General features: G+C 32.9%; 2 protein-coding genes across 2 annotated transcripts in view; one reads left to right on the top strand and one right to left on the bottom strand.

The window, feature by feature from the left end:
* Positions 1-4,379: 4,379 nt before the first annotated feature.
* On the top strand, positions 4,380-5,164 carry LOC136981108 (guided entry of tail-anchored proteins factor 1). Its single transcript, XM_067277381.1, has one exon. The coding sequence runs from the start codon at positions 4,440-4,442 to the stop codon at positions 4,932-4,934; it is 495 nt and encodes a 164-aa protein (XP_067133482.1). The 5' UTR covers positions 4,380-4,439; the 3' UTR covers positions 4,935-5,164.
* A 4,435-nt stretch (positions 5,165-9,599) lies between these two features.
* Yif1 (Yip1d-interacting factor 1) overlaps positions 9,600-26,035 on the bottom strand; it is a 56,097-nt gene continuing 39,661 nt past the window's right edge. Inside the window, exons 2-9 of the mRNA XM_067277378.1 lie at positions 25,280-25,456; positions 25,026-25,168; positions 21,685-21,789; positions 11,841-11,919; positions 10,379-10,436; positions 10,140-10,295; positions 9,971-10,064; positions 9,600-9,899 (exon numbers count right to left, since the gene is read on the bottom strand). Of these exons, the coding sequence (XP_067133479.1) occupies positions 9,738-9,899; positions 9,971-10,064; positions 10,140-10,295; positions 10,379-10,436; positions 11,841-11,919; positions 21,685-21,789; positions 25,026-25,168; positions 25,280-25,456 (974 nt within the window). The 3' untranslated portion in view covers positions 9,600-9,737. The remainder of the gene's footprint in view (positions 9,900-9,970; positions 10,065-10,139; positions 10,296-10,378; positions 10,437-11,840; positions 11,920-21,684; positions 21,790-25,025; positions 25,169-25,279; positions 25,457-26,035) is intronic.

Here is a 26,035-nt window from a genome sequence, read left to right as displayed (position 1 = left end):
ACTTTTTGTACAAGTGAATTTTTGCCCATTTCCTTTTACTAAATCTGGCATACACTATATATATTGCCATATTTAGGTGCTTGTCAATACTGTTCAGTTACCTTATACTGTTTATTTTTATATTATATGTAATATATTAAGGTAAGAATATAATATATAATAATAATTTTTGCCTTTCCTGTCAATGAGACAGAAAAAACTAAATAAAATATTGGTGATCATATGTTAACTAGTTATTAAACTTGTTTACAATAATTTTCAGGTTACTGGCATATGAGAGGAATCAGGAAACTCATAATTTTTCTATAACCTGTGATAGCTCTCCTGAACTCAAACTTCCTGATTCATCTGAATATAAGGATCTCTCTCCAAGTTTACAAATACCAGTTTTGACTATAGAGACAATTGATGCCTACATGGAGATGTCAGATCAAAGAATGCCACTGTCTGCTGTGCAGATGTATTTTAATGAATTCTTATTAATAATAAGAGGAACAAAAGAGAAACATTTTTTTATATTTTAAAGGTAATGTAAAATCTGAATTAATCAAGGGGAACAGATTTACACAGATTTAGTAATTACAGATGATGGGGTTATAGAAAATGTACAGCAGGTAAAGGGCCTAAAGCGTATTGCAAACATGTATGTGTAACACTATTGGCAATAGAAGAATATGGAAGAACAGGCACATATAAGTGTCACAAAACATGCACACAGGTTCTGCAAACATTCCATCAGCCTACCCGCCAACATAAAGGTTCCCCAGTTAAGGCTAGTGAGCTTCCATTTCATTTATTTAAGAAGAGAGGAATGAAAAGAAAATTATTGGAAGACATAAAATTTGACCCCAGACCATCTGGCAGTACAATCCCTGATTATACAAACTTTGTTATTAATTTGGCAATGAACATGCAAAGTGGTTGTGCAATACCGATATTGCAATTAAGGCAACCAGCAAACATGAGGGCTTTAGAATCAGATCATGATTATTGCAAAAGCACAATGTCCGAAATGTTTTTTAAGTGCTTTACATGTAACTGAAGCAAGTAGGGAGTACATAAAACATTTGGAAAAAGAGACCAGATTACAATGAAAAAGTGCAGTTTGGAAGAAGGAACATTTGTTGCATTTGACATCTTCAAACTTTGGAAAAGTTTGTAAATTAAAATCAACAGACAGAGTAAAATTGTGTGGCTCATTACTGTCAAGTAGGCCAATAAAAAGTAAGGCAATTTCTCACGGCTTAAGGTATGAAAAAGAAGCAATTGAAACATATTCTTTTGTAAATACTCCTGTGAAAGAATGTGGCATGTTTCTTCATTCAAAATACCCATTCTTAGCTGCAAGTCCAGATGGGCTAGTGGATGATGATAAAATATTAGAAGTTAAATGTCCTTACTCCAATTTTAAACTTCCTGTGAATGTGCTAAAGATACCATATTTGGAATGTACTGATGACAAAATTACTTTAAAACGGAATCATGATTATTTTCATCAAATCCAAGGACAATTAGCAGTGACAAATAGACAAGTTGCTCATCTGTTTATTTACACAAAAAGTGACTTCAAAGTTTGTATCATTCCAAGAGATAATAAATTCATTGCAGACATGATTGAAACACTAATTATGTTTTTCCATGAGCATATTAAGCCAGTTCTTTTTTAAAAAAAATGTTTTATAAACATTAAGTTTATAAAATAATTGAGCTAATTGTTATTTTACAATTTGAGTTTATGTAAAATTTTTCTAGATGGTGTATAGTGTGAATTTTTTTAAATAATAAAAAGAGATTTTGTTTTAAAGATTAAAATTCTTTTATTAGCTTACAAGTATTTATTCAACTATAGTACAAATTTTAAAACCACTATATTACTTTGAATTGAAGTTCCACAATGAAGACCTTACTGTGTATGATAGTATACATTCTTAATCTTAGAATTTATAAACAGACAAAAATTTAAAAATACTATAGATGGAAAACTTAAATTAGGCTAGGGTCTAGAATGGAAAAAAAATTATATACGGTATTAATAGAGAGCTAGACTAACAGTGAAACAAATTAAGAATCTCTGCCAACAATGCATGGTCTAAAATTGCATAACATAAAACATATAAATATAATTTCACTGCCAAGTTTCGTTACTGCCGGATGCATGTGTTGCCTCAAAATTTTATATGTACAGTACGTGAGTACGAGCCATTCCTATAATACGTTCAATATGTATTCTTTTACTAGATGTTTTTCTGTCTCGAGATGACAAACTGCTGCTCAGCTGTGCTTTTCCTCTCATAAAAGTGGGTATATTTACCACAACTTCTTTAGTAATTAGTTATTCCTGAATGTTAAAACCTCTATCAGCCATTACCCAGTCTTAAAATAATTATTGGATTTTCGTTTAAAGAATTAACAAATCGTACTTTAGAACCGACAACGTATCGCTTAGTCTGTTTACAACCTCGTCGATACTAGCGCCGCGTACGGAGTAGATTTCACTTTTTTCCCCTATCGGGTTATTCGTTCGTGACGTCAGAAAAGGTCGCCAGCTATACTCCGACAGCTTCCGGAAATGAGGCAGGATGGCCGAGCGGTCAAGGTGGCAGCCTACCGCTCTGGGGGACCCGGGATCGAATCCGAACGGGTCGAATAATCCCCAGCAATTTTTCGGGGGTGGTCCGTTCGGATATGTCGGGCCCCGTCCCTCACCACCCGGTCGCCCCATTGTGGGCCTGGCCGAACCAATAATTGGCCTACTAAAAGAGGCCGTCTTAGTGCCCACAGGGCGGAAAGAGTTTAAAAAAAAGGCTTCCGGAAATAAAATCTTAAGGCCGTCAACAACCATTGTTCGGCAGTTAATGACGACCATTTTCCATTTCGATATTTAATTTCGTCGCCAATACGGTTTAAAATACGAACAAATCCATATTTAGAAAATTTATATCGATTTCAAAATTCGTGTACGGAATAGATTTTTAACGAATTATTTCGACATCGTATTACTGTCACCCTTCGTAACTGTAGAAATAAATAATTTTAAATATTTTATTATTACTATTATATATATTTTTTTTATTTCTATAAGATTTCCGTAATTATTAAAATTGTCTCGTTTGTTTAACAGAACGTTCTGTAACTACAATGACCCCGAAATGCATTAACGTTTTATAACCGTCACGATACTCGAATTGTAAATAAATGCATCAAATTTAAATTAATTGTAGTTTTAAGTCTTCTCCCATTTGAATATCGAAATTTGAACATTTAAAACAAATTTAAAGTATTTAATTTTGTTATTTTTGCTCCAAGCAATTAATTAATGAATAATTTTGTCGGTTCGTACATTTATCAAAGGAACATATCCATTTTTTATCTAAACTTTTCCACCAATAAAACTACAAAAAGCCCTCTAAACCTGTTGTCGAGCGAGTCTAGAAAGTAGGTCAAATAACTTGTTTCTAATCGCTGTCTACATTGTGGCTAGCTCGAAACACTGTCTCTGCAATGAAATTTTTCTGAACCGCGGTCTACCCGATCTGTAAACCGCCGTCGGCCTCTAAACGTTCTCTCTGCAATCGGCTGTCAGCGTTCGCTTGAACGGAACCGATTGGCCACTGCTGGGCCAAACATGATTCCTCCGCAGAACGACTTCAGCGCCAGCTATCGGGTACCCTCTACATTAACTCTAGAACATAGCTATGGGATCAGAAACTTGTATCTGTCGACTCTGACACGAATTCCGAGTTTAAATAGTCGTTACTATTTTAAAATTTAGATTGCTCATTTTAAAAGCAATCGATTTTTACCGAATAGCTATTAACATTAATTAATCGAATAATTTTCAGAAGCAATTTTATTATTTATCTCAATAGTTTAATCGGAATATATTCACAGTAGCGCAGTTTCAATAAGTTAAATACAATTTTATTATTTAGAGTTAAACGAAAAAGCGATGCAATTTATAATGTCTAGGGACATAATCTTTATCGCCGAGATAAATGTTCTTATATAATATTTCATTAAAATAGTGAACAAAATGTACTGCCCGTAACGAAATTTCGGCTGACGTTTGTTAAATTTTTAAAAAAATTATGAATCAGTTTTACTTTCCACACTTAATCCTGTGGATAATTCTTACGAGAAATGTGTAAAAACTTTCATGATAGTAGGAAGTTGGTTTAAAAATACACCAGAACCTTCGGAAGATACAGGCATTTACTTTATTAACGATATATAAATTATTTCGAGGAAATATTTTATCAAACGTTCGAGTATTTTACAAAGAAATTAATAATTTAGTTATTTAGACTTTAATAAATATAAAAATTTAAAAGAAATTTGAATAATAATTTTTAACTTTCATTTCCAGCCGTGCAGGGGGCGCTGTCGCCGACGTCGGTCGAACGGTAAGGGTGTGTTATCGTGTTTTTAATCCACGAACAATGACGTTTTTGTTCTGGTTTGTCAGCACGTGTGGACTGTTGGGTGCTTGCATACCGCTTCTTGTCAAAATGATTCTTCAGATCATAACGAGCGAAAGAGAACTGGAAAGTAATTTACGAAGACAGGTGTGCGACTTGAAAGCCGAACTGGGAAGCATCAACATGGTGGACGAATTCGCCAAATACGCTAAAATTCAACGCAAGATTAACAAAGTGACCGACGAATTATCGCATCAAGCGCAAGTTCGTTCTACTTACACGTTTAAAGTCAGGATAATAGTAACGGTTGTACTTTACGCCATTATGGCTTGCTCTCTGCTCTATCTGATGATATATTATAATTCTGTACCCATCCTGCAACTGCCCAGCAAGTGGCTCTATCCCCTCAATCGCTTCCTGGCTCTGCCGTCCGACGTGCCGGACGGCATCGGGATACCGGCCTGGCTCCTGGTCTGCAACACCGTGGGAAGAGTGGTGGCCAAGTACTTGGACTGATTCGCCGGAATCTCCGGAGACCGTTTGCCCGGCGCGACGACGGTTTCGAATCTACTGCGTTAATTTATTCGTGTTAGGCCGATGGGGATCCGGCGGAGAGCGAGGATACCCGGCGAGAATTCTGCGGACGTCGCGTCCGCTCGCTTTTCGTTGTATTACTGTCTATTTTTGTCGAGTGATTAGATGTACGGAGATTTAAAGGACGACTAAAATGCGTGTGTCGATCTCCACGATTCTTGCATTCGTTTCCGGTTCCGGTTTTAAATTTTTGTGGGTGGACGGGCAAAAGACGACTCGACCTCGTGGCGGAGAGCGATTCCGGTCCGTCGAAGCTACGGCGACGTATTAGTTTTTACTAATCTCGTACTTGCGTTCGTCGACGGAAGTAATCGGTGCCGTTTTCTCGGGACGTTTTGCTCGAAGAACGTCGAACCCGTCTATGCAAAAATATTTGCGTCTTAAATAATCCTTCCTTAAAATGATAAAATAATGTCTGTTATATAAATTTTTAAAATGATACGAAATTTAATTTGCATAAAACAATTCTTTTATTGGTTGTGTGGACCTCTCGCCTTCGCCTTCTCTCCGTCTTTCGCTATTCCTTATTCGTTGTCTTCTAATCTATAATTATGCATTTAGTAGCATCGTTCTTTGCATCACTGTCTTGTGGAAAAACACGATCTATGTAATTTACACTTATTCGTTGGTTAGAAAAACTAAGGCATTTTCAGAGATATTCAAAATTTCAAATTAGCATTTTCATCCAAAAACAATTTTAGGATGGATGAAATTGCTAATTAGTAATAAGAAAGATAATTTTGATATATTATGCATATTTTTGACGGTCTATTATTTAATTCTTCACCCAAAAACCTAATAACCGGTGCCAGTCCACTTAAATTATATGGCAAACGTTTTTGGACACTTCACTGTGACCTTCCTCAAGCCTTCTAATCTTCTTACAACGAATTTTCGAACAATCGAACTCCTATTTCCGCTACGCACGTGCCAACCGAATAAAATTAAAAAATTAAAAAATTAAAACAACTCAAATTCAAACCGTTCAACTATCTTCTGTAAGATAGTTCGAACGGTTTGAATTTGAGTTGTTTGATTTTTTAATTTTTTAATTTTATTCGGTTGGCACGTGCGTAGCGGAAATAGGAGTTCGATTGTTCGAAAATTCGTTGTAAGAAGATTAGAAGGCTTGAGGAAGGTCACAGTGAAGTGTCCAAAAACGTTTGCCGTATAATTTAAGTGGACTGGCACCGGTTATTAGGTTTTTGGGTGAAGAATTACTTACAATCCGGTGTTTTAGTAGGAGTTTATTAGTATTTGGTCTATTATTTAATCGATTCGTTCTTGGCCCCGGAATTTCTGTGCGCGCTAATTCTAGTTATTTGTACGATCTCTTCCCTTTGCACTCGTTTTAATATTTTCGAATGTAGTTAGAGGTACTGTACCTTAGCATCGTCGAAAAAAATCATTAGAGCCGTTCTTAATCTTCTAGCTGCGGTAAAGCAGAATCTTTCGCCGTATCTCGAAACGAACCGTCGTACGTTACGTTCGAACTCGGGGAAATCGCGACGTGTCGATCGGTTCCGTTTCCGATCTGTCGTCTGCGTACTCTTTAACTAGAAGATCTGGGTCGCAATCTCGCGTATACAAATTTTGTGACAGTACATACAATGGAAATGGGGATCATACATGCCAAAAAAGAATCTGATACTACTAATACAAACTTATAGTACAATGTCAATAAATCTTTAGATCTGCTCTAAGAATAATAATCTTCCAATATTTCGTAACAAACTCCATTGGATGACAATATCCGACCGAAGTTTTAAACACGAGGCATGTTTCTAATCAAGATGCATTCTTATAGGTTTATCAGTATTTTTACATATAAAAAGTAAATACTTTCAGTGAAAAAACAAATATATTTATTTGTTTCAATTACAGTTCGTATAATTTTGATAAATGTGGTTTGTTTAAGATTCTTTCACCCAGCTAAATATCATATTTACTAATTAAATTTATATAATAAGTTGTGAAATAAAACAAATTATTTGATCTCATTGATTTTTATGTATAAATTGTAGATAGTTATCTTCCTTGGCCGTTTAATTTTTTTCAAATTTCTCTCTCTGCCCAGCAGTTACCGAGAGGATCTTTTTGATTGTATTCGTCGTGGATCTGGCCGGGCCTGCAATGGAGGTTGCCGGGTGGGGAAACGTTGGGCCCAATATATCTAGCATGGACCAGCCTTGAAAAATTCCAGTGGTGTTGCCAGAATTTGGAACGGTAGGCCGACACCTTAATCATCTGGCCTTAAATTACAATAGATAATAAATAGTAAACAATGTTTCTGGTCTTTGTAGAAATTTATCAGTAATTGAATTATTATACACTATTATTGTTACAGTAAGATCTGTATTAACATGAAATTGAAATCAAGTACATATCAAGCTTGAATAATCTTATTCCAGTTTGCTATCACCTTTTCAATTAGAACAGTTGAAACACTATAGTTGTTTACAAAATTTATCAGATGTGCTCAGAATTAGTACTTAGGAAATCAGTTATCCTTAATCCAACTAAACCGGCAAAACATTTTTCTACAGCTCTGTTACATTAATTGAAAGTAATCTTCATAAGCACACGCATTGCAGACATCCTACATTTTCAGCAGAATCATCTCTGAAAAGTGCTTTTACAAGGGTTACTTTTTCAATCTCCACTAATGCATGAAAAAAAATTGGAAGCGTGTGAGACAGGGTGCACACCTAGTGAGTGGTATTCCCTCACCACTTAGCATTGCACCAAGCTATTTTAGACATTTGCTACTGCACAGTAAACACAAACACGGTGCCACCAATCCAGTTTTCTGCCAAGAGTAAAGTACAAGCAGTAATTTGATTTCTACAGGCCAAAGGGCTGAATAGAGGTGAAATTCATCAAAGGATGTATAATGTGTATGGTGAGAACCTCGTGAGCTACGAATGCGTGCGTGAATGGTGCAGGAAATTCAAACCAGGATGTGACAACGCTCACGATGAGGGCGGTCAAGGGAGGAAGTGTGTGACGACCGACGATTTGGTGGACAAAGTGGATCGATCGGTGCGAGAAAGGTGTCGGTTTGCAATTTCTGAGCTCGGTGAGGAGTTTCCTCAAATTTCAAGCTCCACTCCGTGTACTGCCGACCGACGGTGTTAAAGGTTAGCCGAACGGCCCGGCGGCAATGTTCTTCGACATGGGTATACAAAAGCTGGTGTCACGGTACGACGTCTGCCCGAATCGAGAAGTCAATTATGTGGAAAAATAGGTGAAGACTAACTACCTGCTACAAATAAAGTGGTTTTGTTCTTTTTTATTCTGGGTCAGTGGAGGTTGAAAAAAAACAACCCTTGCATTTTATAAAATCCAGCCTAATTTTTTGTACTCACATTTTGACAAAGATTTACTTTGTGTAAATTTCAACATATTAACAAAATATATGATTTTATAAAGTCATTACTGTTATATTTTTAATTCTGTGCTGGAAGCACTGAGTTTTTGTTCAGTCTGATATAATAGGTATGGCTAAGTCCATATAGAGTATACAACAAAGGATGATGCCTGATGTCTCTAGTTTGAAACCATCAAAACATTTGAGAATTTGATTATGCAACCAATTGTTTGTGGCACTCTATTCGGAGTGTAGTAGAGTGCTACGAGCAATTGGTCATGTAATTGTTTATTGTCTGTTTGTGTGTATTACGATAAGTGCTAAAGCAGAATGATTATGCAAACAACTATACAAATTCTTCTTTTTCTATAATTTTAAACTATTACGATTTAATGTTTCATCCATCAACTCCAACATCCAAAGGTTTAGGTTTACGACGACAACTGTGTATATTTACATGTATATATTGTAAAGAATTAGTCAGTTTGAGGATGTGTAAAATTGGAAATTAACGTTGAAGTAAAAGTATTTGGTGATGGAAGTGTTATACATTACTAGTTAATTTGTAGCACAAGAGATATTGAAATGTTATGCTATTCTGAAATGCATGTGCAATAAAAATGTACTGTAGTTAATATTTGTCATTGTTAACCTTTGGATATTGAATTATTGGATGAAACATTCAACCATAATAATTTAAGATTATAAAATATAGAATAAGAACAAAAAACAGCATCCTGGATTCACAAAAACTATACAAAATGTTTAATTATGTTGTGAATCACAGAGGTGACAAATAAGAGAGGCAGACCACACAAGGAATGGTGTAGAAATAATATTCAGGAGCTGGTTCACTGTGCTCTACAAATGGTGAGATAGGATAGCAAAAAATAGCATCAGATTCCAGTGGACACTACTCCCACGGAATGACGATATTGTGAATAGAAAATTATTGTATTTTAAAGATTTATCATAGATTTTGCAATATCCAAAATGAAGTTTTATCTATAGAAACTTCTTAAAATTTTATTTGTAGGCCTATGTTGTAATTTTGTTATCACATCTTATATTTTAATGCCACAGATATTTATAATTTAACTGAACATTTCTTGGGAAAATACAACTTGGAAGTACTTTTTGAGAATCTCATGTAAAAATAACACTGGTTATTACAAGAAACGTGATTTATTTGATTTATAAAAATTGAGAAAACTACATTTTCAATTAATTTTGAATTAGTAAAAGATTTCCTTTAATGACGTTTTTCATACAAAGTGCTCTTTGACCAATTCAATATAACTCGCTTTAATCAATCAAAATGTTTTCAGCTTCTGGTTGGTGGCAAAAATTAGTTTTCACGATGGCACATAAGTGTTGACAAGGTGGTACGTTAGCCAGTACATCATGATCGGCTGTACGATGCAGATGCCGAGCAGAACGTACGTGCTCATTCTGCTACTTCCTGCATAATGACCAGAACTCGAGTGAGCCAAAATCGATACGTGAAGTGTTTTAAGCTACGAAAAAGAAAAATAATTTTAGAATAAATCTAAGAAAATTATAAAAATATATGAACAAATGCACTCACCAGAAAATAACCAAGAGACAGACTACTGTAAAGAAGAACAGCAATATATCCTATAGTTTTGAAGAGAATACTAGCTAACAAAGCTACTATCATACTAGAAAATAGTAAACGAAATAAATATATATTTATAACTCAAATTGTTAAAAATAAAATCTCAGAGCTTGCTTACCATACAAATTTATAACTACAAAAGGCAAACCAATCAAATATCTTTAATGTTGAAGATATGTTGAAAATGTATAAACAGAGCATAATAATTAAAATTTCACATATCAGCCACACTAAGACCGAACTGGCTTGCATTCCGAGTTGTTCGGGAGTAAACCTGTAAAGACAATGGACAGAAACTTCGTTATTTCTCGAATTAAAATTGTGCATTTTTTGCATTTTATCATATTTCTAACAAACCTATTTTGCATTCCTAATATATATCCAGCAGTCAGAACGTACGTCACAAAAGCCATTGCTGTAACGAATAAAAATACAAAAATATTGAGATTTAATCTATAAATAAATTTGATTGATCTTAATAACAATTAAAGTTTATTCTCTTGTAAAGAATTATATTTTAAAAAAATTCATACATTAGAAGAATTAAAATCAACACTGGAAAGTAATCAGATTTATTCTTAAACTTAGTCAAAAATTTTATTTCTTTATGTATTTTGTTATCACAAAACAGCTGAAAACAGAAACGGACATATACCAAAGTCTGACATCCTATCTCCACAAAGGATATGAGTCCGAGTCAAACCATACATAAAAAACTGGCACACAAACTGAAACTGTATACTAAACAAACAACTTGACACCTAAATGCGAAATGCTGGAATTTGCATTTAGGCATCAAGTTGTTTGTCTGAGACAAACTTTGGAAATTTTCACATATAAACTATGAAAATTTCTGAAGTTTAACTTGTACATCAAATACTGTCCTTTACCATCCACAACTGCAATGGAGACTGGGGATGGCAAAGCCTGCCTTCTTTCATACCCAACTCGTGTCAACTATGAAAAAAGGCATTTGTAAAGCCCTCTAAGAACTTAATTTAACCGTCACAGTTTAATTACATTTTTTAATTAGCTTAATGACATAATATATTATATTATTAAAAGAACAAGAAAACTATTTTAACACAAAACATGTTGCATCTTATGTCAAAGATGCAATTTACAATCATTTATACTGCATTTACTCACATATAAGATGAGGTTTTTATTCATTTATCACAGCTTCAAATTCCTACATCACTGAGCAAAAGATTCTTTGTGTTTTTGCATTTTTTATCAGATGCTTACCCTCCTGTATTTAAATGTAAGTATTTTATCTGGGTCGTTTGAATCGTTCTTGTATATTGTCAGGAGTAAAGATGAATAGCAGTAGGAAAAGCAAAGCTTTTGAATTTAATTCCAGATTGAAATTTCAAAATCACATGGGAACCCCAATATAAGTTTTAATCTATTCTCACGTGAAAACGGATGATTATTCAGAAACCAGAATTCGGAGAAACTCGTAAGTGTAATCGACGGAGAGTGGATTCGACTGTTAAGAATTGGCACAAAAAGGTTCCTGACCGTCCAACTTTACGTGAACAAATTATGTTGTCGATTTTATGAGATTTTTCCTTAGAGTTTAAAATGCTAGTCATTTTTTCCGGGACAATGTGTACATTTATGTTCATTTGATATTTTACTTGTGATTAAATGAAATAAAATTAGAATTAAAGAAAATTACATTTATTAATACATTTTGTCACACCTCATCCTATATGTGAGTAAATACAGTAATTCTTTTGTTTTTTGTTAACAACTTATCATACAAAGCACATAATAATAATAATAATAATCGTATTTTCTCATTTCCACTTACATGGTATATAAAGATCGGGAGCATTAACGTCATATCTAGGTTGAATAGGTTCGTCTTGGTTATAATGCACAGTCCAATCCTAAAAAATAAAAGGCATACTCATTCTGAAATTAAATTTAATAACAGTCATCATATTCTATAAGTAACAGATATGTAATATCAATGGTGTGGCTTCTTTATATTGTTTAAAAATCAATTTCTTTAAAAAAATCTTTCTTTTTAAAAAATAATTGATGAAACTTCACAGTTAAGAATGATAAGTTCAACCATTGTTATTTTATCTGGACCGCATTTCATCAGAGACGAGGGGACAAACATTAACACCTTGTAACTGAATGTCTAAATGTAAAAAAAAGAAATGTAACACCTGATGAGGGGTGCAAGTTAGACCAAAAGATTGTTGTTCTTTATTTTACTATGCATTTTGGGTGCAAAGATAAAACCCAGTAGTCTTTCTCTGATGAAATGTGGTCCAGATAAAATAACAACGGTTGAACTTATCGTTCTTAACTGTGAAGTTTCATCAATTATTTTTTAAAAAGAAAGATCTTTTTAAAGAAATTGATTCTTAAACAGTCATCATATTCTTTGTTACTTAAATTACTTTAACAAATTCATGTAAAGCCACTCTTTTAATGCATAACAAATTAAATAAATTCTTAAACTTTCAATGATAATAAGAATAAATAAATTCGTATTTCATAAAAATAAATCATTCAATAGAATAATTTAAGCCATTTTTTAAAATTTCTAAATTCAAAAATTGATAAAACAAAGATTTTGAGACATTTTCTGGATGTACTCAATCCAAACAAAAATATCTGATGTATAAAAATTACGCCAAGTAAAAATTTATGACAACTTAGATGACAGTCAAAATTTATTTTAGCAGTTTTTCTTTGGTAAAGACAAGCTTGGCAATTGGAGCGGTACTCACAATATTTTTATTTGTATTTTTGTTTTCTACATTTTACCTCCAAATGCCAAGTGTGGGATATGCTGAGGGCCACTGGGTTAATCCCTTCTCACCACTTGCCGGCACGGGCTGGTAAAGCCCGATCTCCGTGTCTGGTCGGATGGTGTTAGGAGGGCTAAACTTTGAGTGGGGAGGTTGCATGGGTAAGTCGACGGGTGTTCTTTTGGTCAAATAGACAGCAGACAAGTTTAACAAATAAAATAAAAGTTTATTATATAACTAACCCTATGATACAATTCTATTAATTAGGCTAATTTCTACAGAATATGCAATTAGATGCGATTACATATACTCCCTTCGAGTGGAGTGGCAAAAGGTTTCTATTCAAGCTCACAAGGCAAGTGTTGACCTATGGACCTAATTTGGGCGCTAAAGTCGCAGAGAGAGAGTTTACAATAATCTACTGGTACCTCCATATTCATTAATCGATTAAATGACAATCATTCAATTGAAGAGAGAGGAATTCGAAACTGATGGATTGGTGTATGGGAGTCTTCTCTTTGGCAACTTGCATGGGCCGGGGCTGTCCGTTCACGAATATCCATTAAACTGGGCACCTTGTCGTCATCTTCCCTTGGCACTAATTAACTTCTGGGTGTGGAGTGATCTTCCTTCAGACGTTGTTTGGGCTGAACACCTTCCTTTTGACTTTGTATTGGACGAACACCCAGAACTTCAGTATCTCCTCCTTTTATGCTATTGAACTGGGAAAACGATCACATGATCAACTGTTGATGGAGTCAAAGGTTAATTCCCACGTGCAAGCATAAGTTGCTTCCATTGACTTTGATGACATTTAATTGCAGCTGTCCCTCTTTCACAATGAGATGTTTTCTTTTTGACATCTTAGTAGTAGTGGTTTGACATATACTAATCACAAAATTGTCGAGTAAATTAAATTTGTTGTATTTATAAGTAATTTTTCAGATGTTTTATTACCAATATTGTCGCAAAGTTTTATTATTAATAATAATGAAATTAATTTCAATAGTGGTTTGACACATACTAATCACAAAATTGTCGAGTAAATAAGACATTAAAGTTTTTTCAAAAGTGAGTGGTAATTTGAGATAATATAACACTGAATTTATTTTGAAAATTTTTTTATTTTCACATTACATGAATACAGTTTGTCTAATACAGTTTATTTAAGTGTTTCCAGTTTTTCCTTCAGTTTATCTAAAGCAAGACATATTTCTGCAAGTAAGAACAGCAATATATTTTTGCAGTTGCGAGCAATATAATTTAATTTTTAATATTTTATAATGTGAGACCAAGAAAGTTGACATTGGAAATCGTCGATAAATTGTTGGTCAAGTTTTTGGTAGCAAGAAACAAAATTCCAGTTTAGGTCGTCATCTAATTTGCATAAAGTTGTGGTTTTTAATTGTTGGTATTTTAAAATTTTTTTAATATCAAACCTATGCATGAAGATGACAATAAAATTATCCGAATTAGTTGTTATTTATATCAAATTCACAAATACTATCATTTAAGAACAATATATTTACCTTTTTAACTTTTTATGGAAAACTATTGAAAAAATAAAAATCAAAAATTCCACTATAGATACAACACAACACTGTCAGTATCGTCTACCTACTGGTTTAATTTGCATATTTCCACGAAAAACTTGCTGTCTACCACGTCATATTTTACAAATTTGCTTAATCTTTCACATTCTTTTTTTACATCACATTAAACGTCATTACATATTATGTCAGTAAATTACATGATATCTCCCTCTATTGCTATTACCTCACAACACATGGATTGAGATTACCGGAAGCACCGCCATCTTGGCACCAAGGGTTACATTAACCAATGAAACATATGAATGTAAATTTTTCATAATAAATGATAAAATAACATTACCAATATTCAACAAATATTTTATAAGATGTGACTGTATGAAATGTAATAACAGTTAAATATTTTATTTTCTAGAATTTGTATATATTAAAAAATTATCAGAAACTGCTAAAATCCCGAAAAAGGCTTCTATGAGAGCAGTTAGATATGATATATTTTGTGTTAATGGCTTTGAAATTAACTCAAATGAACAAAAAGAAAAAATTACAGATCTGGCTATTGAAATGCCAAATATCTGTTATGCTAGAATAGCTCCAAAATCTTCTTTATCTCTGTATAACATTATAATAAATGTGGAAGTTGTCGATTGCAACTATCGTGGAAACATTGGAGTCACGATGTATAATTTCGGACAAGAAATTGTTATTTTTGAAGGTGGAACGACTATCGTGCAAATAATTTTTGAAAAAATCATGCATCCAACTTTTTAGAAACAGATTCATTAGGCATCACTGACAGAAATGAAAAAGGCTTCTGTACCGAAATTGCCTTTTCTCAAAAATTGTAATCAATTTAAATCTGTATTATTTTATATATGTACTCAACTATGCACTTGAATATTATTTTGTATATGTACTCAAGTATTATTTTGTACTCAATTTTAAATCTGTATTCAAATAAACAAATAATTTTGTGAAATCTGGGATCCGTTGGATTTTCTGAAGTATCCCCCCCGAATGACTCATAAACGAGCTTCAGAATTCGTGGGATTTTAATAACCCCCTCTATAAAAAGATAAACGTTCTCACGCAGTCGAAACATAAAGTTTACCGTTACCGACCAATACTATCAATTGTTTTAATCCCAATGACACTTAACGTCTAAACAATCGGTCTCATGACATAATTTCTCACCCACTTCTTCCCCCTCTCCTCAGCAGGGGATTTGCTAGTCATCTTTCAAGCAGTGTGCTTAGTGCCGGTTGTCAAAGTCAAGAAGTTTTGTGCCTACTTTGGATAACTTGCTTTCAGAACTGAAGTATAAGTGTGACTTATTTTTACTTGGATATTGGACGAATCCATCTTCCACAGAATTAAAGGAAGAGGTATGAAACTGATCTTGTAAACTCTCTCTCTCCCCCTTCTCTCTCACAATTTTGCGATTGTACTCATTCCTTAGATGTATTCCAATAAATATTGTTTGTTGTTAAAAATGGTGTCTTTACTCGACTGTCAGTTACACCTTATTGTCAGTCCCACTGACTTCCTCCACTCGTGTAACGCGTAACGCACCATCAATGTAACTGCCATCCTTGATAAGTAAGCGGGTCCACGACCGTCACCGGAAAGGAAGAAACGACTTCCTCTTACTTCCCCTGGGATCTCACAATATAAAAGAATTGTTTATTTCTTTGTAGACAATTCACAACCCCCCATCGACTAGGAAGCTTTCTCGTCTTCACCCTTAGAAGAACGTACTATTTGTCATTTTAAAAATTATGTTGATTGGGATATCATCAGACAGCGACACAATTTATCTAACACATTCATTGCAGAATTTGTGGATAAATTAAATTGGGAGTACGTATGGAAAAATTACAAATTCACCGTCCGTTTATCATACTACATATTGATTATGCAAAATGGGATTTAATTTGCCAATACCAGCAATTAGATACCAACAATTTCTAACCAATTTCTCAGACCATCTTTATTGGAATAAAGTTGTGGAATTTCAAACTCTTTCAGATAACAATGTGGATTAGTCTCTGTAAACCTTGTAGACTGGTAGACTTATCTCACAGCAGACTGGTCAGCAAACTATTTTTATTTTTTCAAACAGACTACAAATGCATGACCAGTCTGCTGTGAGATAAGTCTACCAGTCTACAAGGTTTACAGAGACTAATCCACATTGTGATACCATACGGCAAGCCGACTATATATATTTCGGATAATTTTATTGTCATCTTCATGCATAGGTTTGATATTAAAAAAATTTTAAAATACCAACAATTAAAAACCACAACTTTATGCAAATTAGATGACGACCTAAACTGGAATTTTGTTTCTTGCTACCAAAAACTTGACCAACAATTTATCGACGATTTCCAATGTCAACTTTCTTGGTCTCACATTATAAAATATTAAAAATTAAATTATATTGCTCGCAACTGCAAAAATATATTGCTGTTCTTACTTGCAGAAATATGTCTTGCTTTAGATAAACTGAAGGAAAAACTGGAAACACTTAAATAAACTGTATTAGACAAACTGTATTCATGTAATGTGAAAATAAAAAAATTTTCAAAATAAATTCAGTGTTATATTATCTCAAATTACCACTCACTTTTGAAAAAACTTTAATGTCTTATTTACTCGACAATTTTGTGATTAGTATGTGTCAAACCACTATTGAAATTAATTTCATTATTATTAATAATAAAACTTTGCGACAATATTGGTAATAAAACATCTAAAAAATTACTTATAAATACAACAAATTTAATTTACTCGACAACTTTGTGATTAGTATGTGTCAAACCACTACTACTCATCTTGTTAAAATTTCTCTCCATTTGTTTATGGAGAACGTCATTCAATCTGTTCTTGTGCGATGTTTTTTTCTAACAATTGCATTAAGAAATTAAATTACAAAATTGTAATTTTGCGTGAAATTAGCTCAAGCCTGCTCTCAGGTCTGCAGGCTCACACCAGCTTATCTTTACTAAAGAAAAACTCCTAAGAAAAATTTTTGACTGTTGTCTAAATTGTCACAAATATTTACTTCACATAATTTTTTTTATATCTCAGATGTTTTTGTTTGGATATCAATTATTTTTGTTTAATAATTGTACTATTATGTCAAGACATAAGATGACGACGTACAATTCGGTCAGCACTCGGCGACTGAACATACTGCCGACCAAATGCTTTGCCAAATGAACTCACTGTCAACAGACGCTTTCAATACATCATTTAGAAAAATTAGTATAAAAAGTTTTAATTGGCATAAATTTGAGCTTTTGTAATTCAGAGTAACATTTTGAATAAAATTCATTTGTTTCCATGCAATTTTATCCTTATAACCATAAAATTAAGCCGTAAAACTGAAATAGCTCTATGGAAAACCCCTGTAAACTTTGACCTATTGACCCGGAAGTTTCACAAGTACCTCACTGATATCAGAAAGACTTAAGTTTAAAATTTAAGTTTTCTACATCTAGTAGTTTTTTCTTTATGAGCATCTACAGTGCGGGATGAAGAAGAAGAAAATACAGCTTTTTTTGGTAATTGCACTCTTCGATTGCTTATATTTTTCAGCAACTGCATCACGGAAAATCTTGAAATTTTGCACACTACCTAAGAAAACAATTTTCTTTTGTACAAGATATTTGGAATTACTCAAAGTGTTTGGAGGTGGAAAAATCAATCCCTGAAAATCAGCAATTCTGATTCCTGTACATATAGTCAGTCAAGTCAGTCAGTGACATTTTTACTTGGTGGGGAGTCACTGCTGTGACTCCTGATAACTAAGTTTAAAGTTTCAACATCTTACATCTGTGAATACAGCTAAAGGTCTAAAAATGCTAGCGTCAAAATAAATTAGACTTCTATAATTTAAAAAATATCTTTTTTGTCTTGTTTATATCAGGTTGTAAATGTGAAATTTAGGCATTTTGATTTTCTAGAAATGACTGGAAAAAAATAAATGTTCTAAAATGTTTGGTGTGTATATATAAAATAGAATAATGAAAGGACATTTCATCACATATTTCATTGGAAATAGACATATTTGCATTGTCTGACAATATTAAACATTTGAAAAAACTGTGCTGTAAAAAAATTTGCATGCTCTTGCCCTATTCACTTCAAAACTAGTTAAAATGCGATGAAAGCTCACAATCTTGTCTACAAAGCATTTGTTAAAATGTTCACGAGCGAACAAAGGTTAACCAGCCATTGTAAGTGTCAAAGGACTGATAATGCAGAAGGCAATAATCCTCATTTGTTTGGCATCAACACAATGGAGCTGCTTCCAACTGACATTACTGTCATGAAAGAACTCTACCGAAAAATCCTGGATAATTTGAACACCAAAATCAAAGAACTTCGTCCAAAAATTGACAAAGTCCAATGCCATGACAACACATTAGAGCAAAGATGACCGACCAGTCCAAGCCAGGAGGTTCTACCTGTCTATCATATGGCCCAAACATGGCACCAACTGACTACAATTTATTTCATGTCCTGAATAACCATATTCCAATATACAGTTCATTAATAATACCTGAAACTCAAGACTTTCTTCACAGAAAAACCCGTCATTCTATGCTCATGTGAATGAAAGTTTGCAGCAAAGGTGGCAAGAAGCTATTGATATTGATGGTAATTACCTACTAGGCTGAACTGTAATCTTTGTTGAGTTAATTGTTAATTAATGAAGTTTTTTCCAAAACATCTTTCATCTTTACAACTTGATATAAATCAATCAAAATATGCCAGATTATCACACCAAATCAAATTGGTCATATTTAGCACAATTACCACACACACACCAGAGAAAAAGCCAATTAAAATCATCAAACTTTACTATTAAAACCATTTTCATTTGTCCAAAATAAATGTCATCAGGTAAAATGGAACATAAACAGAATAGAATACCTTTAAAATTGTATAAGCAAAATTTAAACCAAGAATAGATGTCCAAAATTGGAAAAAAAATGAATACAATTTTTAAATTTGTTAATTCTAAAGGTGGAACTATCTTCTAAATACTAAAATTCACACACTTCCTTTCACTTTCCAGTATTCACTGATCAGTAAATGCTGGAAAGTGAAAGAAAAGTGTGAATTTTAGTATTTACAATTTTTAAATGAGTACACAAAAAATTTAAATGTTGAGTTTAATTGACACGCATGAAAGGATCATAGGTCTTGGGGAAGATCAATGTATGCCAGCCATGCAGTGGAAAGTGTGTCACTTTCTTTAAAGTTGATGGCCTTGTTTTCCTTAATCTATATCAGTGGTTCCTAAAATGGATGCTATTTCCCTCTTGTGGACAGTGAGTAAATCTAGAGGGACAAAAAAAGCAAGTGGGTGTTGGGAAGTGCTGGAGACACAATACTGAATGGTGATCATAGGACAAAGGCAGGAATCACCAAGAACCTTTCCCTTTCCTCTGTTAAAACGGGTAAGAAGAAACATTGCATTTAATGGTTTCCAGATGTTGAGAACAGTGTATGTAAGGACACAAAATATGAGGTTCATAAAGAAGTTTTCCTACAAATATTTCCAAGTCTTTCTCACACAAGAGAAATTAGGTTAGGGACATTGGGTATAACTTTGTGAAATCAAAGGGATGATGGCTCAAAAAGTTTGGAATCACTGATCTATAAATTTCCAATGCTTCCAAATGTCTCAAATGTGTAAGTTCTGAAGTATGATGTAAGAGTCTAGTCTGTTCAAAAGTGATTTGTACTTCATCTTCTCCTATATATGCAGCTAATACCATGTTAGTCATTCTCTTTCTTATGTTATACTGAAGTTAAGGTTTACATCTTTGTTATCTTTTGAGACACACTATCAAACTACATCAGGGCCATGCAGTAGATTTTCTCAGTATGATGTAAGTCTTTGAAATGCCGCCCCTTAAATTCTGCTTATGCCGCTCCCTTATGGTGCCGCCTTTCTGTATCATAGCATGGTATGGCCCTGAACTACATTGAGATGCTTCTAAACCATCTTAAATTACTCTTCTTGGCTTCAATCCACTTAAAAAATCCACTAATCTGCAATCCTATTTTGAGTGAGAATCAAATAACATAGAAACCAATAACATATACAAGCAGTCCTCTACTCACAAACATACGAACTGGACATACGAACTTTCGAAGTTACGAACAAAGCCGACAGATGGCGGGTTAACACGAGCGTGAGAGGCTCTTAGTTGAGTTTGGACTGTAGTCATGTGTCAATCGTGTGTGGCGTCATTTGTTTACTATTAAAGTGCAGTTGGTTATTTTTTATGTACAGTCAAGTTTATTTTTGAAGTTTTACGTTAAGAACATTTACAGTACATACATATGTACATTTATAGTTGTTTTAAATGAGTAATTTTAATAAATAATGTACATGTGATTGATTTAAATTTATACTTTCCTTTAGCAATCGTAATTCAACATTATTCAAGTAGCCGAAACATTGCATAATTGTAAAAACAACGTTGTATTTGAGATTTTGCGCCAAACATCGTCTTTTCGAGTTACAAACTTTTTGACTTGCGAACGACCACTACGAATGGATTAAGTTCGTAAGTAGAGGACTTACTGTATATTATAAAATATAAAGTATTTTATTTGTATAATTAATTAATTTTTTAAACAAAAATATTCTTGCAAATTAAAAGCACATTGCATATCTTTAATTTCTTCTCTAGAATAAAATCAACTAAACATCATGTCTTAAAATACTGTAAAATAAAATTCATTATTGCAACATATATTGTTTAATGAATTTCATTCTGTAGAAAAATTAAACATTCAACATTTTTTCTAGCTTTAAAATATTTTACTGGACTTTAGTCTTTATTGGATTATTTTAATCCAGTGAAAAAAAATCTACTGATATTTCATTACTTATTCAATTAGGTTAATTTTGTTTATATGTCAATTTGTTTATTGCACTTAATGTGCTGAAATTTTTATATGTCTTTTCGTTTCCAACTTTCCAGTTATACATGTATATTAAAGTAACTTAGGTTAGTTTGGATAACTTTTTATTAATAATTTTATTTTTGATTTACTGATGTCCTGAAAATTTTAGAGATTCATGATTTAGAACCAGTTTAATATAACAATACATTTGACAATACAGTTCATCTGTAATTTTGACAAATACAACTGAGGTACAGTTAATTTTTGATATTTTCTAACAGGAATCAATAACTTACTATCTACTTTAAATCAATGTTTCAACCTGTACAGTAAAGTTCTATGAGATAAAAATAAAATTACATATCTTAATCTCTATAAATTATACTATAAGACAACTTACACTATGTGTAAAAGGAAAAAACAGTAATCCTAACTTCTTGGCTACATAAGCAGTGTCAACAGCAAAATAGTACTTCAACTTTGATACAGAAACATATTTTTCAAGCTGAAATATTAAATGATTTCTGATTATTACATAAATACAATTTAAAATTTTTAATTTATATTTTTATAAATAAATTTATAAATTAATATTAGCAATTTGAAAGAGTGTTTCTCGACTGCTACTCCATGAACAGACGTTAGTCCATAAAAATTTTTTAACAGTCTATAAGAATTATAACTCAGAGAAATTGTTTAATAAAAACAAAATAAACAGATACTTTTATTGTTAATATCCAGAAATAAAATGTTAGTTGCTAAAATAAATACCACCTTTATCTATCCAGCAATAAATATTTAATAACATAAAAACGTTTTCAACCATTTTTAACGGTCTTCATCAGTTAATCAAATATTATAAAAGAACATTAAAATAGAATGTATGGAATACATGTGAAAATCCAACAGGAATTGCGCATGTGTAGAATAAATATAAATACAAAAATAAAGGAAAATGCACACGAGGATTACGTATAAACACTGAAAATAAAACAAAAATAACATAAAATTATAGCCGCCATAAGGAAGATTGCAGGATGACCACAAGGTATTAACGCGTGTTACTGTAAAAAGATTTCCACACAGTGGACAATGTGTCTGCATCTCTATGATTAATGCAACCCATTCTTATATGTGCCTTGTATATCTCTAGCTACTTGAGATGCCTCACTGCATGTCTGTTGGTCGCAGCTCTGATGATGGATGCTTGATCCCAATAGACGTTGACCTCTCGCTGTTTGGCGAACGATGCAAGCACAGAACTATCCGAGTTATTATTAACGGAGTATCTGTGTTCTTTGAGTCTTTGTTTTAACTGCCGCATAGTTGCTCCTACATAAACTAGGTCAGAGTCAAAGCAATGGTCTTTTAAAGGTATGGAATAAATCCCCGTCAAAGAATTCTGATTCTCCTTCTTATCATTTCTTAAGAATCTATAAATTGTTGGGTTACGCCAATAAACGATATGAAAGTTATTAGCGTTGACAACTTCCCTAAGCATTTTGTTTGTAATGCTATGTAACTTGCTCGAACTCAGTTCAAGCGTGGGCAGAAAGGGGTTAAGAATGGAAAATAATTGAGTACTATTCTTCTTCTATGGTTCACTTTGGGAGAATGAACCCGATGATACTCGGAAAGATTTGATATGCGTCTACTAAAAAAACGGTACTTTGGGACCGAAAAACATTTTTTTTGATCTTTGGAATGTTTTCTAAGTCTCCAAATTTTTTCAAAAATTTTTACCCGCGCGAAAAAATTTTATTGCGATTTTAATTAACCTTTAATGACCTGCAATTAACGCTTAATTGTTTTTTTATGGGATTTTTTTATGGAACTTCATTCATCATTCTAAACTTCTAGTGCGTCGATTTTACTTCGGTAAAGTTATTTAAAGCTATTTTCTGATGTCAAAAACAACATCCAATAGTTTTTTAATTTTTTTAATTAATAGATTTTTTTATAATTACGTTTAATTAAGTCGGGGGGGTCGGAAATATCAATTAAAATCGTAATTTTAAAAAAATGTTTAGAAATATACCACCATCTAGTATTCACCCTACTTTTTACCCTTCTCCTCCCGAGAGTTTCATGAGAATGTCCCGCGAAAGACGACACCAGCTGTTCTCAAGGTCATCCAGCTGTGTAAACAATGACTCATCGGTGTCAAGTTTCGCGCTAAGGCGAGAAGAGGGGAATTGTACTTTGAAGCTTTTTCTTCAAAATTAACACATTTCTTTCGTTTTTTTTTTCGTTTTGATTATTTTTAATTATAATTTAATTATTAATTATGATTTTTTTTTACGCTGCGGGGGAATTAACGAGTTAAACAGTTGACTCTGCTAGAGCACCCTCACCATAAACATCATATATTTATTTTGCAGTTTGTATGGTATTTTTGACTTTTTGATAAAAGAAACAAATGTCAAAAATGCAACTTTCTTGCTTTCTCTTTCACAAGATAAATTAAACATCCATTACAAAAATTGTTTAAGATTATTTAAATAATCCTAATGAATTTTCTAACAAACTTTTAATTTCTCTTATAACAGACAACACCATTTTTTGTACACAACAATTGATTCATACAATTCTAATAATTTTCACTTTACCTAGTGTGTCAATGTGACACTCCGCACTACATAATTTATTTACATAACTAAATCATAACATAAACCATTTTGACAATAAAATTTTGTCAGATAACTGCCAACTTTCACACCTGGGAGTTAATCGTTTGTTAGGTTCTCAGCAGCAAAAGTGACACTTTCTCATAACTCCTGACCTATTGTCTTGATTTCATCAGTTGAATATAGCAAGGAACTGCAAGTTTAGGCAGTCGTCGCCCATTCCTCCAAGAGTAAAGTCATCACAGAATTTCTCCAACTTTTAATTGTGTCAGTGCCCAATCTTACCCAACTGGACATCTCATCTACTCGCCCTCAAACATCACCTACCATTGCTCCTTTAAAGACAAACTATTGGAGATTCAGAACTTTCCTGACGATCCTAAACAAGTCACAACCTAGTCATCCCAAAACCTCTACTTTATCCTCCAGGACATCCTCTACTCCAGATATTTATCAACTCGCAAACCACTGTAAACTCTCTCTCTAGAGAACCATGAAATTAGGTCTATCTAGACCTATTTTAGCTCAATTTATTACACTCACTATCAATAAACTGCATTCAATGTATTTTCTTTCCTTTACAAATAAATAGTTGTTTTGTTAACCTAGTCACTGTGTGAGTTAGTTCCTGCTCACTAACATGCAGACTCCATCCCAAATCTGATTGCCCACGCATGTGGCCGCTCACGTGACCTACACACCGAACCAACACACTGTCTTGGATTCTGTGTCAATCGAGACACGGTGGTGTCAGTCCTGACAAGGCACTAAAGAAAAGAAATGCTGACCCTCTGGTCACATCAACTGTCGGCTATGAAAAATTGCTACAAACTTTTTCAAACAACCCAATAACATCATCAGAACAAACATATTACAATGTTTATTCAACTCAATAAGAGCACAAATTATATTGTTTATAGCAATATATTTTGTGAGAATTCACTTTAAACATTTCCAATTGAAAAATCAATGAATATCAATAAGTATGACACAGTGCAGAATTCTAACTTGCAATCTATTAAATCAATAACAAGATTTTCACAAATTCTAACAAAAGAATTAACAAGATGTAAAGAGAAAAATTATTTTATAATAAAGAAGAAAAAACATTTACTTTTTCATTTACAAACTCCTTTCCTTGTCCAGCCAAAGTCTGTCCATACTGAACTGCCATGGCAGCCATTGGATCTGAAAGTACCTGTTGCCCAGGGAAAGGTTGACCATAGCCTTGACTTGACCAGTCTCCCATTACATTCCCTATTAAACAGCAATTTTAGACACAAATAGAAAAAAATATGACATACTGTAATTACGTAAACACTTATACAAAATAAAAATATGCATTTAGATTATAATATAATATACTACCTTGAGGGGGCATATGTGAATAAGATTGTGGCTGAGATGCATAAGGAGGAATGCTAGTGTCTTCAAATATCTGTGGACTCTGTCCATAGCCACCAGGATTGGGATTGTATCCATAATTTGGCTGTGATGGTACTTGTTTGCCTCCTCTTCCTCTATTGGGCCCAGCAAATTGATGAGCTATAAATATATTTTTAAATTCTTAAATTTCCAAACAAAAAATAATATTCTATGACAGGGATTAGCAACCTTTTTGTTGCTAAGGGTACAATAAATATTTTAAAAATCATTAAAGGCATATAGTTTAACTTTCTTTTAAAAAAATCACAATGTAATAAATAAACAAAACAATTATGTTTTGAAACATGTATATCTTTACAAAATAAAGATTATACATGCATATAACTAAAAAATGAAAATTAGAAGCATGTACATAATACAAAATCAAATTACATAAAATTACAAGTATATATACTTGCACTTGCATAACTATGGTTCTAGAAAGTGCATCTGAAATGCAGCACAGCACCATAGTGCCCATAGGCACTGCATGCCAACCCCTATTCTATGATGATATTGCTTTATAAGCACAAATGTAGATTTCTTGAGCTGTAATTCTCTTATTTAAAATTAATTACTATTTAGCTTAGAACTAAAGATAGAAAAAACTGTCCTCCTCTACTAAATTTAACAATTTAATAATTAGAACTCAGTATAACTTATTTAATTAATTACAGGTAACTTATATATTAATTAATA

This window comes from Centruroides vittatus, unplaced genomic scaffold, assembly GCF_030686945.1.
Source record: "Centruroides vittatus isolate TY-2023 unplaced genomic scaffold, ASM3068694v2 contig_743, whole genome shotgun sequence".
NCBI lineage: Eukaryota > Metazoa > Arthropoda > Arachnida > Scorpiones > Buthidae > Centruroides > Centruroides vittatus.
This window is presented reverse-complemented; position numbering and strand designations above follow the sequence as displayed.